The sequence below is a fragment of the Thalassophryne amazonica genome, chromosome 18 (genome assembly GCF_902500255.1).
Source record: "Thalassophryne amazonica chromosome 18, fThaAma1.1, whole genome shotgun sequence".
Taxonomy (NCBI): domain Eukaryota; kingdom Metazoa; phylum Chordata; class Actinopteri; order Batrachoidiformes; family Batrachoididae; genus Thalassophryne; species Thalassophryne amazonica.
This window is the reverse complement of record NC_047120.1, coordinates 16781393-16793466: the sequence shown is the minus strand read 5'-3', so window position 1 is coordinate 16793466 and position 12074 is coordinate 16781393. Positions and strand designations below refer to the sequence as shown.

The 12074-nt window shown below is 42.0% G+C and overlaps 1 protein-coding gene across 3 annotated transcripts in view; it reads left to right on the top strand.

Annotated features, from left to right (window-relative positions):
* map2k6 (mitogen-activated protein kinase kinase 6) overlaps positions 1 to 12074 on the top strand; it is a 250419-nt gene that overhangs the window by 207197 nt on the left and 31148 nt on the right. For all 3 annotated transcript variants that reach the window (XM_034193371.1, XM_034193373.1, XM_034193372.1), the window contains 2 exons: positions 11289 to 11405; positions 11564 to 11615. In XM_034193371.1, the coding sequence (XP_034049262.1) occupies positions 11289 to 11405; positions 11564 to 11615 (169 nt within the window). The remainder of the gene's footprint in view (positions 1 to 11288; positions 11406 to 11563; positions 11616 to 12074) is intronic.

Here is a 12074-nt window from a genome sequence, read left to right as displayed (position 1 = left end):
AGAGGTCCAACAGTTATGTGCGTATGCTTTTTGTGGACTTTAGCTCTGCATTTAACACGGACATCCCTCAGAAACTGGTGGAAAACCTGGACATTCTGGGCCGGGGCTCCTCACTGTGCTCATGGCTTTTGGACTTTCTCACTAATAGACTGCAACACTTGAGAATAGGACACTACACCTCCTCCATTACTTTGAACACAGGAACCCCACAAGGTTGCGTGTTGAGCCCCATCCTCTTTACACTGTTCACTCAGGACTGCGCTGATGCCACGACTACGTCAACTATTGAAACCGTCGACAACTAATTTAGTAGTCGACGAGTCATTTGCTTTGAACCTTGAACCAATGAAGCAGTGCTTCGACCCGCTGCTTCGTTGGATCTTTGCTTCGCCCCTCTTCAGAAGCGGCAACTCCACTTCTTATCCCCTCTCAGAGCCATTAAAATATGTCAGTCATGAGTCATTTTTGTGCGTAATGAAGTGACTAATTGGGACTCCTGCCTTGTTGTGAGAAAGAAACGAGAATCATTCCATTGCTCCAACGCTGCGTCACCAAATCAAGTTAGGAAGATAGAGTCCGCTCGGAATTAATAACTTCAAAGTGAATTGCCATTTAAATCAAATGACACCTCTTTCCAAACGTAGTAATAGAAATTTTTTTCCTCCCAAAATGAGACGTCCTGGCTGACGTGCAGCAGCCCAAGACTGTATGGCTGCAGATCTGCAGACTCCAGCAGCCAGCTGAGCTCAGCTCAGACGTATGGAGTGACATCCATGCCGTTAATGTCAGAAAGGAAATGCTTTTGACAAAAACTACAGATTTTTTCTATCTATGTCCACAGTTCAAGGATCCACCATGTTGAGTATATTTATGTCCAGAGATCAAGGATCCAGTGACTCAATAAAATGTTGCTGACATAGAAAACCTGTAAAGTCTACTTGTAGCACACAGAAAATTCACAGGAGGTATCGATAAGGAATCGGACTGATAAGCGGAATCAATAATGGTATCAATATTGATAAAATGCGATAAGCTGCAATTTACGTATGATCCAACAAGTCGACTAATCGCAAAAATACTCATTGACTAGTCGACTATCAAAATAGTTGTTTGTGGCAGATCTAGCTCCCATGTACTCCTCTAATTCCATTATCAAATTCGCGGATGATACTATAGTAGTGGGACTCATCTCAAACAATGATGAGACAGCATACAGGTGCGAGGTGGCACATCTGGCTAAGTGGTGTGAGGACAACAATATGGTCCTCAACACCTCAAAGACAAAGGAGGTAATCATTGATTTCAGGAGATCAAGGGGAGGAATACATCTCCCCCTTTACATTCACGAAGAAGCTGTAGAAAGTGTGGAGAATGTGAAGTTCCTTGACGTCCTTGTTTCCAACCGGCTGTCCTGGACTGCCAACACCTCAAACCTGTTCACAAAGTCTCAACAGAGACTCTTCTTCCTCAGAAAGCTGAGGAAGGTCCAACTACCCCAGGGACAGATGCTCAACCTTTATCGGAATACCATCAAGAGCATCCTCACGAACTGCAGTACGGTGTGGTTTGTAAGCTGTACAGCTGCTGAGAGGAGGGACCTGCATAGAGTGGTAAAGGCAGCCCAGCGCATTATTGGGATGTAGCTTCCTCACCTTGACGCGCTCTATACTAGCACACTGAGGAAGAGCTCTAGAGACATTGTAATGGACACAACACACCCCGGGAATTTCTTGTTCGAACCGCTACCGTCTGGGAAGCAGGTCAGAGCAATAAAGGCCAGTACAGATTGTCTGAGACATAGCTTTTACCCCAGAGACGTGGCCTCCATCACACCCCATTTGCCTGCTCGGACATGAAACACACACAGCTTAAAAACTGTGGGTGGAACTATACGGACTAAAATTAAGCTATATGCTACACTCACCTTCCTCAGCTGCAATTTTGCCCAGCGAACTGTTGCACAACTGCACTAGGTATTCACATTGTGCATACCTTTTTTGTCTGCATATTATAGTTTGTATATTTTATAGTTTTATATTATTTTTAAGGAGGAGTCAAGGGCAATTTCATTATACACTGTATAATGACATTAAAGTGATTATGATTCAAGTACAACCGAGGAACCACCAAGGCTCAGGCCTCCCATGAACTGGAAACTGATGGAACACCATCATCACTGTCCACAGTGAACTGAGAAGGTTTTATCGCTAGATGAGGCAAAGATTGAGTTATTTGGCCGCAATGACAAGAGGTATGTTTGGAGGAGTAAAGGTGAGGCTTTCATAATCCAAGAACACTGTACCAACTGTCAAGCATCATGGTGGTAACATCGTGCTCTGGGCCTGTTTTGCAGCCAGTGGTATTGGTGCATTGCACAAAGTGGATGTAATAATAGACAGTGGACTACCCACAGATTCTTCAACGTTACATCAAATCAACAGCTAGACAGTTGAAACTTGGCCACAGTTAAGTGGCCAAGTTCAAACAGGACAATGATCTCAAACACACATCAAAACTGGTTCTGAGTTGGATAAAGCAGGAACCTGGAATGGCCTTTCCAAAGCCTAGACTTCAACCCAACTGAAAATTTGTGGGGTTCACTGAAAGGTTTGGTTTGTGCCAGGAAACCAACCAATTTAAATAGATTTTAACAATTCTGCCAAGAAGAGTGGTCAAATATTGAGCCAGAATTATGCCAGAAGCTTGTTGATTGCTACCCAAAGCATCTGGTTGAGGTGCAGCTGGTACTTCAGTAAAATGTGTAAAAATATATATAAATTGAACCCAATTTTCATTTTGATCATATAAGTTGACTTTTATCACACATTTAATATATTTATGAATATTTATGAGGGTTTCAGAATTTTTTATACTTTTATGAGGCATTAAATGTGTGTACTACATTTGCATGATACTGTGGTGTGACTCTGTGTTGATTTGAGAAGAATCACAGTAAATTTCAACTTGTGCACCCAATTCTTGTTTTTTTTAAAGCCATTAATGATGTTTGCTGTGCAGTTATTCCACCCAACAAAAGAACAGATCAAAGACATCATTAAAGGCCCAAAATCACCACGGCATCCACCCGTCATGCATGCCCATGACGGGTGGATGCAAATGTCTGATCATAACAGTTTATGGAGTGTGGTTGTGAGTATGGATGTTACTTCTGTAATGTTGATGCTGGAATTCTGAAAATCTGAAATTTTTACCCTCCATAATGGGGTAGACAGGTGTCGTCGTTATGTGATGTCAGTCTGTTTGTCCATCCTGTGATTTTTCAGATAACTGAACAACTAGGTATAGGTATAGAGGTAGGTATAGATATGAAATTTGCATAATGAGCCTGGGTTTGGTGGAGGAACATACTTAGACCCATCACTCAACTAAGATGGTTGTCATGCAAGCCATGTTGAATCTAACTTCTGGATAGTAACTAAAGACCTGGCACAGTGACTTAGTGGTTAGCAGTGTTGGGTCACAACAAGGAGGTTCTGGGATCTCTGCCCGTCTGGGCCCTTCTGTGTGGAGTTTGCAAGGTGTTTGTGTCGTTTCCCCACTGGGTGTTCTGGCTTCCTCCCACTTCCAAATACATGCATGTTCGGTCATTTGGTGACTCTAATTTGACTATTGGTGTGCATGTTGATGTGTAGACTGACATCCTGTCCACAGTGTGCACCGCCTCTCGCCCTTTGTCTGCTGTCTGCTGCCCTTTGACAAGCAGCCATTCTCTTGTCCTTGCCTTTGCCTCTACTGGTGGTTGGCTCTCACTGCGGTATTGTATCACTTCCTGTTCCAGAGCACAGCGGTGTTTTTCTGTATCTGTTAGCTGTTTAATCTGCGCAGTTAGATTGATCTAGTTATCTAGATTACGATTTGTTTCCCAGTGTAATCTTTACGTGCCTTAACTAAAGCACTCCTTCTGCTGAATCACCTCTAAATTATTTACACATTATTCACTTTGCGTGTTTTTAGGAATCCGCTAGCTTAGCGTAGCTACTAGCTCTTAGCCGATTTAGCATGGCGGCTTCTCCTGTCTCTCCTGCACTTTTCTGCTCTGCGTGTGAAATGTTTAGTTATTCCTCGGCCTCCTTTAGCAGTAATGGTACTTGTAATAAGTGTAGCTTATTCATAGCTTTGGAGGCCAGGCTGGGCGAATTGGAGACTCGGCTCCGCACCGTGGAAAATTCTACAGCTAGCCAGGCCCCTGTAGTCGGTGCGGACCAAGGTAGCTTAGCCGCCGTTAGTTACCCCCTGGCAGATCCCGAGCAGCCGGGAAAGCAGGCCGACTGGGTGACTGTGAGGAGGAAGCGTAGCCCTAAACAGAAGCCCCGTGTACACCGCCAACCCGTTCACATCTGTAACCGTTTTTCCCCACTCGGCGACACACCCGCCGAGGATCAAACTCTGGTTATTGGCGACTCTGTTTTGCGAAATGTGAAGTTAGCGACACCAGCAACCATAGTCAATTGTCTTCCGGGGGCCAGAGCAGGCGACATTGAAGGAAATTTGAAACTGCTGGCTAAGGCTAAGCGTAAATTTGGTAAGATTGTAATTCACGTCGGCAGTAATGACACCCGGTTACGCCAATCGGAGGTCACTAAAATTAACATTAAATCGGTGTGTAACTTTGCAAAAACAATGTCGGACTCTGTAGTTTTCTCTGGGCCCCTCCCCAATCAGACCGGGAGTGACATGTTTAGCCGCATGTTCTCCTTGAATTGCTGGCTGTCTGAGTGGTGTCCAAAAAATGAGGTGGGCTTCATAGATAATTGGCAAAGCTTCTGGGGAAAACCTGGTCTTGTTAGGAGAGACGGCATCCATCCCACTTTGGATGGAGCAGCTCTCATTTCTAGAAATCTGGCCAATTTTCTTAAATCCTCCAAACCGTGACTATCCAAGGTTGGGACCAGGAAGCAGAGTTGTAGTCTTACACACCTCTCTGCAGCTTCTCTCCCCCTGCCATCCCCTCATTACTCCATCCCCGTAGAGACGGTTCCTGCTCCCAGACTACCAATAACCAGCAAAAATCTATTTAAGCATAAAAATTCAAAAAGAAAAAATAATATAGCACCTTCAACTGCACCACAGACTAAAACAGTTAAATGTGGTCTATTAAACATTAGGTCTCTCTCTTCTAAGTCCCTGTTGGTAAATGATATAATAATTGATCAACATATTGATTTATTCTGCCTTACAGAAACCTGGTTACAGCAGGATGAATATGTTAGTTTAAATGAGTCAACACCCCCGAGTCACACTAACTGTCAGAATGCTCGTAGCACGGGCCGGGGCGGAGGATTAGCAGCAATCTTCCATTCCAGCTTATTAATTAATCAAAAACCCAGACAGAGCTTTAATTCATTTGAAAGCTTGACTCTTAGTCTTGTCCATCCAAATTGGAAGTCCTAAAAACCAGTTTTATTTGTTATTATCTATCGTCCACCTGGTCGTTACTGTGAGTTTCTCTGTGAATTTTCAGACCTTTTGTCTGACTTAGTGCTTAGCTCAGATAAGATAATTATAGTGGGCGATTTTAACATCCACACAGATGCTGAGAATGACAGCCTCAACACTGCATTTAATCTATTATTAGACTCTATTGGCTTTGCTCAAAAAGTAAATGAGTCCACCCACCACTTTAATCATATCTTAGATCTTGTTCTGACTTATGGTATGGAAATAGAAGACTTAACAGTATTCCCTGAAAACTCCCTTCTGTCTGATCATTTCTTAATAACATTTACATTTACTCTGATGGACTACCCAGCAGTGGGGAATAAGTTTCATTACACTAGAAGTCTTTCAGAAAGCGCTGTAACTAGGTTTAAGGATATGATTCCTTCTTTATGTTCTCTAATGCCATATACCAACACAGTGCAGAGTAGCTACCTAAACTCTGTAAGTGAGATAGAGTATCTCGTCAATAGTTTTACATCCTCATTGAAGACAACTTTGGATGCTGTAGCTCCTCTAAAAAAGAGAGCTTTAAATCAGAAGTGCCTGACTCCGTGGTATAACTCACAAACTCGTAGCTTAAAGCAGATAACCCGTAAGTTGGAGAGGAAATGGCGTCTCACTAATTTAGAAGATCTTCACTTAGCCTGGAAAAAGAGTCTGTTGCTCTATAAAAAAGCCCTCCGTAAAGCTAGGACATCTTTCTACTCATCACTAATTGAAGAAAATAAGAACAACCCCAGGTTTCTTTTCAGCACTGTAGCCAGGCTGACAAAGAGTCAGAGCTCTATTGAGCTGAGTATTCCATTAACTTTAACTAGTAATGACTTCATGACTTTCTTTGCTAACAAAATTTTAACTATTAGAGAAAAAATTACTCATAACCATCCCAAAGACGTATCGTTATCTTTGGCTGCTTTCAGTGATGCCGGTATTTGGTTAGACTCTTTCTCTCCGATTGTTCTGTCTGAGTTATTTTCATTAGTTACTTCATCCAAACCATCAACATGTTTATTAGACCCCATTCCTACCAAGCTGCTCAAGGAAGCCCTACCATTATTTAATGCTTCGATCTTAAATATGATCAATCTATCTTTGTTAGTTGGCTATGTACCACAGGCTTTTAAGGTGGCAGTAATTAAACCATTACTTAAAAAGCCATCACTTGACCCAGCTATCTTAGCTAATTATAGGCCAATCTCCAACCTTCTTTTTCTCTCAAAAATTCTTGAAAGGGTAGTTGTAAAACAGCTAACTGATCATCTGCAGAGGAATGGTCTATTTGAAGAGTTTCAGTCAGGTTTTAGAATTCATCATAGTACAGAAACAGCATTAGTGAAGGTTACAAATGATCTTCTTATGGCCTCGGACAGTGGACTCATCTCTGTGCTTGTTCTGTTAGACCTCAGTGCTGCTTTTGATACTGTTGACCATAAAATTTTATTACAGAGATTAGAGCATGCCATAGGTATTAAAGGCACTGCGCTGCGGTGGTTTGAATCATATTTGTCTAATAGATTACAATTTGTTCATGTAAATGGGGAATCTTCTTCACAGACTAAAGTTAATTATGGAGTTCCACAAGGTTCTGTGCTAGGACCAATTTTATTCACTTTATACATGCTTCCCTTAGGCAGTATTATTAGACGGTATTGCTTAAATTTTCATTGTTACGCAGATGATACCCAGCTTTATCTATCCATGAAGCCAGAGGACACACACCAATTAGCTAAACTGCAGGATTGTCTTACAGACATAAAGACATGGATGACCTCTAATTTCCTGCTTTTAAACTCAGATAAAACTGAAGTTATTGTACTTGGCCCCACAAATCTTAGAAACATGGTGTCTAACCAGATCCTTACTCTGGATGGCATTACCCTGACCTCTAGTAATACTGTGAGAAATCTTGGAGTCATTTTTGTCATTCAAAGCGCATATTAAACAAATATGTAGGACTGCTTTTTTGCATTTACGCAATATCTCTAAAATCAGAAAGGTCTTGTCTCAGAGTGATGCTGAAAAACTAATTCATGCATTTATTTCCTCTAGGCTGGACTATTGTAATTCATTATTATCAGGTTGTCCTAAAAGTTCCCTAAAAAGCCTTCAGTTAATTCAAAATGCTGCAGCTAGAGTACTGACGGGGACTAGAAGGAGAGAGCATATCTCACCCATATTGGCCTCTCTTCATTGGCTTCCTGTTAATTCTAGAATAGAATTTAAAATTCTTCTTCTTACTTATAAGGTTTTGAATAATCAGGTCCCATCTTATCTTAGGGACCTCGTAGTACCATATCACCCCAATAGAGCGCTTCGCTCTCAGACTGCAGGCTTACTTGTAGTTCCTAGGGTTTGTAAGAGTAGAATGGGAGGCAGAGCCTTCAGCTTTCAGGCTCCTCTCCTGTGGAACCAGCTCCCAATTCAGATCAGGGAGACAGACACCCTCTCTACTTTTAAGATTAGGCTTAAAACTTTCCTTTTTGCTAAAGCTTATAGTTAGGGCTGGATCAGGTGACCCTGAACCATCCCTTAGTTATGCTGCTATAGACGTAGACTGCTGGGGGGTTCCCATGATGCACTGTTTCTTTCTCTTTTTGCTCTGTATGCACCAATCTGCATTTAATCATTAGTGATCGATCTCTGCTCCCCTCCACAGCATGTCTTTTTCCTGGTTCTCTCCCTCAGCCCCAACCAGTCCCAGCAGAAGACTGCCCCTCCCTGAGCCTGGTTCTGCTGGAGGTTTCTTCCTGTTAAAAGGGAGTTTTTCCTTCCCACTGTAGCCAAGTGCTTGCTCACAGGGGGTCGTTTTGACCGTTGGGGTTTTACATAATTATTGTATGGCCTTGCCTTACAATATAAAGCGCCTTGGGGCAACTGTTTGTTGTGATTTGGCGCTATATAAAAAAAATTGATTGATTGATTGGGATGGGCTCCAGCCTTCACCCCACCCCTCCCCCATGACCCTCAATTGGACTAAGCGGGTATAGAGATAGCTAGATCATTATTGTCAATTTTATCTTCAAATAAAAACAAAATGGTTTCACATAGCCACCACTAGTATATCAGTGCACAATTAAAAACCAAGTGTTGTAATGATAATAGGATGCACCGATCCACATTTTTTTCACTTCCAATCTGATCCCAGTGTTTGAATTTGGATATCTGCCGATACCGATACTATGCCGATACCAGAGCTCCGTTTGCTTTAACATTATTATTATCATTATTGTTGATTTTATATGAGGATTTTTTGTATCCCCAGTTATACAACTTCATGATGAAGTAGTACAGAGGAGGATGGTCTTAAAAAGTAGACCTGAATGTTCAGTTGCAATTTGCCAGAAGGTACGGTGAGGAAAATAAGTATTTGAACACCCTTCGATTTTGCAAGTTCTCCCACTTAGAAATCATGGAGGGGTCTGAAATTTTCATCTTAGGTGCATGTCCACTGTGAGAGACATAATCTAAAAAAAAAAAAAAAAATCCAGAAATCACAGTGTATTTTTTTTTAAATAATTTATTTGTATGTTACTGCTGCAAATAAGTATTTGAACACCTGTGAAAATCAGTGTTAATATTTGGTACAGTAGCCTTTGTTTGCAATTACAGAGGTCAAACATTTCCTATAGTTTTTCACCAGGTTTGCACACACTGTAGCAGGGATTTTTGTCCATTCCTCCACGCAGATCTTCTCTAGATCAGCCAGGTTACTGGGCTGTCACTGAGAAACATGGAGTTTGAGCTCCCTCCAAAGATTTTCTATTGGGTTGAGGTCTGGAGACTGGCCAGGCCACTCCAGAACTTACAGAGCCACTCCTTGGTTATCCTGGCTGTGTGCTTCAGGTCATTGTCATGTTGGAAGACCCATCCACGACCCATCTTCAATGCTCAAACTGAGGGAAGGAGGTTGTTCCCCAAAATCTCACAATACATGGCCCCGGTCATCCTCTCCTTAATACAGTGCAGTCGTCCTGTCCCATGTGCAGAAAAACACCCCAAAAGCATGATGCTTCCACCCCCATGCTTCACAGTAGGGACGGTGTTTTTGGGATGGTACTCAGCATTCTTCTTCCTCCAAACATGGCGAGTGGAATTAAGACCAAAAAGTTCTATTTTGGTCTCATCTGACCACATAACTTTCTCTCATGACTCCTCTGAATCATCCAAATGGTCATGGGCAATCTTAAGACCGGCCTGTACGTGTGCTGATTTAAGCAGGGGAACCTTCCGTGCCATGCATGATTATAACCCATCAAGTTTTAGTGTATTACCCACAGTAACCTTGGAAACAGTGGTGTCAGATCTCTTCAGGTCATTGACCAACTCCTCCCAAGCAGTTCTGGGCTGATTCCTCACCTTTCTTAGGATCATCGATACGCCACGAGGTGGGATCTTGCATGGAGCCCCAGTCCGAGGGAGATTGACAGTCATGTTTAGCTTCTTCCATTTTCTAATAATTGCTCCAACAGTTGATCTTTTTTCACCAAGCTGCTTGGCAGTTGCCCTGTAGCCCTTTCCAGGCTTGTGGAGGTCTACAATTTTGTGTCTGTGTCTTTGGACAGCTCTTTGGTCTTAGCCATGTTAGTAGTTGGAGTCTTACTGATTGTGTGGGGTGGACAGGTGTCTTTATGCAGCTAAAGACCTCAAATAGGTGCTTCTAATTTGGAATAATAAGTGGAGTGGAGGTGGACTTTTTAGAGGCGGACTAACAGGTCTTTGAGGGCCAGAATTTTTGCTGATTGGCAGGTGTTGAAATACTTATTTGCAGCTGTAACATGCAAATAAATTATTAAAAAAATCATACATTTTGATTTCTGGATTTTTATTTTTTTTTTTAGATTATGTCTCTCACAGTGGACATGCACCTAAGAAGCAAATTTCAGACCCCTCCATGATTTCTAAGTGGTAGAACTTGCAAAATCGCAGGGTGTTCAGATACTTATTTTCCTCACTGTATATCTAAGATGCAAGCCTAGATTTAATGTCTTGGTGAAAGAATGAAGTACTTTTATTTATTGTTGGGTCAGTGGCTGAAGTTTCATCTCTTGAACTCATCTCTTGGAGTGCATTTCCTCATTTCCAAAATGCAACAAGGAACCTCTAAAAAATAAATAAAAGTACTCAATTCACTCATATTTGAAGTCAGGCTGGGTAAATCGTTGCACACTGGCTCATTTTGTCTTTCTGTTCAAATGTTTCAGTCAGGTCGCGCCAGAGCATCCGCCTCTCGGTACAACAGCTTTGCAAACATTGCACGTTGCTGTCTTGCTTTGCGGTGTTCAGCGGACATGTTAGCTACAGTACTCCTCAATGCTTGTGTGTTAGCTGGCTGCTAACTGCAAAGAGACTTCTCGAACGGAGGCATCTCGCTTTACAGTACTCCGCCTCTTAGTGAGGAGGTGAGAAGAGCAGCAAATGCTACTTTTGTAAATGTTTCACAGACGCTCCAGGATCGGAAATCTCCGCAGGCTGTATCGGAAATTTCCAATCTGTGAATTACGTTGGTATCAGAAGCCGGTATGGATATTGGATCAGATCGGCACCATCCCTAAATTAGAAGTGTGCAGGGATAAGTTTAAAAAGAGGCAGAATTAAAAATATCAGTTTATGTAAAACCATAAATAGAGAAAAGAGTCTGTTTAATAAATAAGAGTCCATTTTGTTCACACTTGCTGATTCAGCAGTCTGATCACTGTGGGGAAAAAGGTGTTTAACAGGCGAGTAGTCCTTATTCTCATGCTCTTGAATCTTTTTGTGCCTGTGTGCATAATATTTAGCCGATGATTTGTTGAAGTGGAGAATCTGAATGCTTCTTCCACCACTGCCAGGGTGATGTATGGATCTGCATGGAGCTGATGGACACCTCCCTCGATAAGTTCTATAAGCAGGTGATCGAGAAAGACATGACCATCCCTGAAGACATCTTGGGAAAGATAGCCGTCTCCGTGAGTTTGCCCAAAACTGTAATCAGCATCATGTGGCTTATTAAAAATTCATTTTGAACGACACACTTCCACAGATCTTAAGCTCGTATGAGGTTGATGACTGATAGTTTTTTTTTTTCAGCTGTCATTTGCTCGTTAATGGGGCTTTGTTATTGCAGATAGTAAAAGCGTTGGAGCATCTGCACAGCAATCTCCAAGTCATCCACAGAGGTAAGAGCCTGGACGGAGGGGAAACCCATTAACTCGTGCACAAACAAACACAAATATAGGAATTTACCAGGACAGTATCATATAGAAATAAAAACAAAACAAAACTGAAATTGCAGTGTTTTTCTCAGCATTGATTTTGTGGGCAATATATCATCAGAGACAATTAAACTTAAACATAAAAAAAAAGAACTCTTACATTCGCCTCCATTTGCCGATTTTTGCCCTAATTTGCAGCCTGATTCCTAAAATTAGGAAATTGGCTCAATTTAAACCTTTACCAGTCTAAATTCATGTTTCATACTGTTGGAGAGTGATGATAGGTGGTTTGGGCTGACCTCACCTGAATACAGACATGGCCCATGGCACAAGCACATGTGAACATGCACACTAAGCTGCTTCATACAGACTTCATGCACGAACTGCCGTGGTGGTTATTGCCACACTATTCCACAAAGCTAA